This window comes from Zingiber officinale, chromosome 8B (genome assembly GCF_018446385.1).
Source record: "Zingiber officinale cultivar Zhangliang chromosome 8B, Zo_v1.1, whole genome shotgun sequence".
Lineage (NCBI taxonomy): Eukaryota > Viridiplantae > Streptophyta > Magnoliopsida > Zingiberales > Zingiberaceae > Zingiber > Zingiber officinale.
The window spans coordinates 4071402-4076118 of NC_056001.1; the positions used below are offsets into that span (position 1 = coordinate 4071402).

Here is a 4717-nt window from a genome sequence, read left to right on the forward strand (position 1 = left end):
ATGTTAAGAAAAATTATACTAATTTTTAGACTTTTTATATCTAAAAAAAAAATATGAAGGACAATTTTGATAGAAATATATACTGGATTCTAGTTTAAAGTGCTAATTTAAAGAACAATTATGTAACTATATTTGCACGAGGAAATTGAAGCAAATAAAATTTTACAAAAACTTTAGATTTTTTTCTAATTTATCGTTATATTATATTATATTATATTATTTATATATATATATATATATATTATTATACTTCTTAGTTTGTCTTTGGTGAAATTAATTCTTGAAAACATCGTGATAATATCGGCAACTACATTAACGCAACATATTTTGTCGTCGGCTCGATTCAATCCGTTGATTTAACGTCGAGCTCATTTCACAAGAAAATGGAAAATATTATCTCGATTCAAGATTAAATTTATTTATTTAAATTTATATTCAATTCCAATATCAATATTTAGATATTGATTACTATATATATATATATATATAAATATTGATTACTATATATATATATATATATATTAATGGTCGGATATGGTCGAGGGGCCACTTTGCTAGGGTGGTCCATGGAACTTGGTAGGGTCAAATACACTGCATATGGTTATGGTTATGTGGATTGTGGGGTGACTCAGTTTTATTTTATACAACTATTAACTCAATCATGCATTCACAATAATTCAAAGTCCATTCCATTCTTGTGATTTATCTTTTACTAATTTCGATTAAATAAGCAATTCATTTACAAAGAATTTTAGCAGAAACTCAATCGTCCTTTCAAATAGTTTTAGAGATTTGGGGTGAATTGAGAGCAGAATATGATGAGTTTGATTGTTCTATGAATTTTTTATATTTTGACTTATTTTGGTATTTTATTACAGAAGGGTGCTTATCAATTATTGATGCAGAGCTAGTTTTGTATTATTGTATTTGATGCAAAATGATTTTTTATTTGGTATAGAAGTGATCATATTTATTATCTTTTAGATTCTTAAATTTGATTTATAATGCATTACTCTTGCTATTTTAACCAAGCTTATGATCTATGGCAGTCAAAGCATAGTCAACGTTCGAATAGAAACAAAAGAAGGACTTTGTCTAAAATAAAATAGCGACATAACTTTTGAATGGTCCATTAAAAAAAAACAAAACTGCTATCGGAATCAAAACGCTCGCACAAGAAACACATTCTTCCAACATTAAATTAAATTAAATTAAATATAAAATTATCATTTGTTCCATAAAATTTTTAACTTGATAAACAATTTTTTTTAAAAAAAAATGTTTTATAGAAGTAATAATTCCAATTTGTCTTTAAAAAAACAATGGGGATTTACACTTGTGGAGTTGGTGTTCCTCTCACAACGCTAACAACGTGACTGAACAGTAATCAAAGTCCATTTAATGCTAGAGATTAGTTGACCAAATTAATCACGTCAATATTTTGCACTGTGTGTGTTTTTATTTTTTATTTTTGCTCTTTTTTCCCACTGGAAAATGGGCGGCTTGCTCTCATGAATCATGCCAAACACTAGGATCAAAAATTGAATGTTCTTTCACTTTCAGCCTAAACAGGACTCCTCCTTAGAACAAGCTTGATCTGGATGATCAACAGCGGCCATCACTAATTGTGTCCTGACTCCAATTTTGCTTTGTGAGAAAAATCAATGGAAGCTGGAGTGTTCCATCCCAAATCCAATGTTAGATTCCTAGTCCCTATTAATGAAACCACTTGGCCCACTCCATTAATTCTAATTACTCACCATCCCATTCCTCTTCATTTCACACAAACAAAACTTTACTATCCAATCGATGCTTCAAACTCTTAGTCAAAGCAATTAAAAATATACATATATTAAATCAATATCCCTATCACTGCACTCAGTGTTTGGCCTGAGTTGAGTTGCTTCCAGACTTTCTAAACCCAAATTGCAGTGCTGTGCAGACCTTTTTAACAACCGCAACGATCATACCTGCACAAATGTTTTAGTAAGGGAGCATAATACACTTGGATTCTGCAAACACTCGGTTGTTGTCGATTGGAGAAGTACAAACATTAGCACAGTTTGTATGTTTTTCTTCTTCCCGTTTTAGTGACTGAAATTAGATGTTGACAAAAGTTGATGAAACTGCAACAACAAGTCACCGTCGTCATTTTTGAATTTACAGTTCAGTTTTGTGGACCTTGCACTTCACAAGGCAGAAATAAAGTTAAAGTTGGCAGAACGCATGAGACTTTAACTGTAAATCGTAATCACCACTTGGCTGTCTTCCAAAAAGTAATGCATTTCTCCAAATTGCTGAAAAAAAAAATTGGTTCTTAGCTCGCGTTTGTCTGCTTATAAGCGGAGCTTGTATGAACAGCTGCAGGTAGAATGCAGAGCAGATTGGAGGTGATGCGAAATCATAAGGTAAGCTTCTGTTTTTTTTTTTTTTGTTTCTTTTGTTTCCTCTCTTTTACTTTTCTTCGTCGATTCAGTTATTTGGTGAGCCTGGATTGCATTATTGGGAGGTTACAGGAATTGAATGCCTTGTCTGTTTGTATACGGTCAGCTTAAGTTTCGGTTGCAAGCGATGACGATTGGCATAGAGAAGACTGTTTTGCTCGACCAACTATATGAATGAATGCCGCACCCGACCGCAGCTGCATTGTCGTACATCCATTGGAGGAGTTTTCAATTCCATTGAGGTACTAAAGTCCCAGGCCAAGAATTTCTAAGATCTCATCGGGTTCTTGAGATCTTTCTGTCGCTGAATCTGAAGAAGGTAGTCACTTGACGTCTTGACATGATTACTGTGCATGAAGGCATGCAAACTCTTGGATTTGATTTGATGTTAATTACTTTGTCCCAGGATTACAGCTCTAGCTGCTGCTGCTGCTAGCTAGATGGATCAGAAGGTGGGTTGGGGCAATCCAACAGCCTCAAAATCCAATCTTGATGCTTCCTTTCTTAACTACTCTGGCATTGAGCTCCAAGGAATCATCGCGTGCTCGGATTCTGAGCTAATGGAATCAGGCGAAGCGTGGAGTGATGGCCTTCTTTCTCAACCCTGTGCCGCTGCTTTCCCGCTCGTTGGGAGAGGGGACGAGAATTTAATCAACGATGAAGATGTGATCTCTGCTATCTTTTCCGGCGGTGACAACTTCTGTAACTTGAGCTGCAGCGGTGAGTCCGAGATCAACCATGGTTCCTTCGACCACCATAAGTTCGGCAAGGATGAAGCGGCCTCTCAATTCTGCCTCAATCCCCCTCCAAGGTCGAATTTTGACTCCAGGAGGAGGTTCGAGGAGGAAAGTTATCAGATCGTCGGTTCTCGGAGCCGGAAGAGGCCGCGGTCGGAGAAGCACTCGGGGTGCATGACAATAAGCTTCAGCGAGGAGAGCAGCCGGGAGCCGGACGTCGAGGTGATCGCACAGGTGAAGGAGATGATCTACAGGGCGGCGGCACTGCGGCCGGTGAGTCTGGGCGGCGTAGAGGAGACTGCGGAGAGGCCGAAGAGGAAGAACGTGAGGATATCGAGCGACCCGCAGACGGTGGCGGCGAGGCACCGGCGGGAGAGGATCAGCGAGCGGCTTAGGGTGCTGCAGAGGCTCGTCCCCGGCGGGACCAAATTGGACACCGCAACCATGCTCGATGAGGCCGCCAACTACCTCAAGTTCCTCAAGTCGCAGGTCAGGGCCCTAGAAACCCTAGGCAACCCGTCGAACACTAACGGCGCCGCTTCCGCCGCCGCCACCTTGAAGCGCCCCTCCTTTCCACTCGCTCTGAACCAGGCTTTCGCCGTTCAGAGACCTCACCCGACCATCCTAAAACCCTAATTAACACATGATCGTCTTCATCATTAGCTCGGGGATTAGGGCTCAAATCTCGTCCTCAATAAATCTTCCTGATCAAAATTCAATTTTTATTTATATATAAAACTTCAGCTTTTCCAGGAACCACTGCCGCCCCTCTTTTTTTTCTTTCTTTCTTTCTTTCTTTCTTTCTTTCTTTCTCACTTTCTTTCTTTTTTTAATCTTAACTACCTTTCCCTGTCCACAATAAAGCAATCCTGGTCTTTCAGAATTAACGAATCCTTGAAACGCTCCAGCTTTCGGAAAAAGTTCCTATTCAATTCGCAATTCCAAACACACAGTTTGAATATCCCATTTCCTATTTCTTCATCAATCAGAGAAATAAAGCCTGAGAGTCACACATCCCCTCTGCCTTGCGATGAGAAAAAAAACAAAAGAAAAGAGAAGAGCGAATTCTGTAGGAACTAGTTCCAAAGGGAGTTGAAGGCACGAAGTTGAAGATTGGCAGCCATGCCCATGGCATGGCACTCACTCTGTTACTGATTGCATGTAAAGTAAATTACTGCTTATGTCAAGCAAAATAGAAAACTATACAATCTGAGAGAAGGAATGGGGATGGCTAGCTCTAGCTGGGGACAGACAGTTATCTTTCTTAGCTCTTTGCTATCTTATCTGATCCTTTTCTTTATTCAAAAAAAGGCGGTGTTCTGCTGGAATGTGACTTTTGTTATCGGGATTGGCTTCTTCTGCTTTTTTTTTTTTTTTTTTTTTTTTAATGTTCTTGGCTTATTTAGATAGTCTTTTCTCCGTGTAGTCATTGTTATGATTACTATCATTGTTATTGATGCCATTATTATTATTATTATTATGGTGACAATCCAATGTGTCTAATCCCAATAACCCTTCCTGAAGTAAAACTCGTTG

General features: G+C 38.4%; 1 protein-coding gene across 2 annotated transcripts; it reads left to right on the plus strand.

Annotated features, from left to right (window-relative positions):
• Nucleotides 1-2207: 2207 nt before the first annotated feature.
• On the plus strand, nt 2208-4476 carry LOC122017780 (transcription factor bHLH87-like). 2 transcript variants are annotated; one of them, XM_042575470.1, is made up of 3 exons: nt 2208-2408; nt 2477-2763; nt 2851-4476. In XM_042575470.1, exon 3 carries the CDS (start codon nt 2885-2887, stop codon nt 3815-3817), a length of 933 nt encoding a protein of 310 aa, XP_042431404.1. In that variant the 5' UTR covers nt 2208-2408; nt 2477-2763; nt 2851-2884; the 3' UTR covers nt 3818-4476. The 2 variants fall into 2 exon arrangements, with proteins under 2 accessions (XP_042431404.1, XP_042431405.1); XM_042575471.1 differs by having other exon boundaries at nt 2551-2763.
• Nucleotides 4477-4717: the final 241 nt, after the last annotated feature.

Coding starts and splice junctions, on each gene's coding strand:
- LOC122017780 (XM_042575470.1), top strand. CDS start 2,885: ATGGATCAGAAGGTGGGTTGGGGCAATCCAACAGCCTCAAAATCCAAT.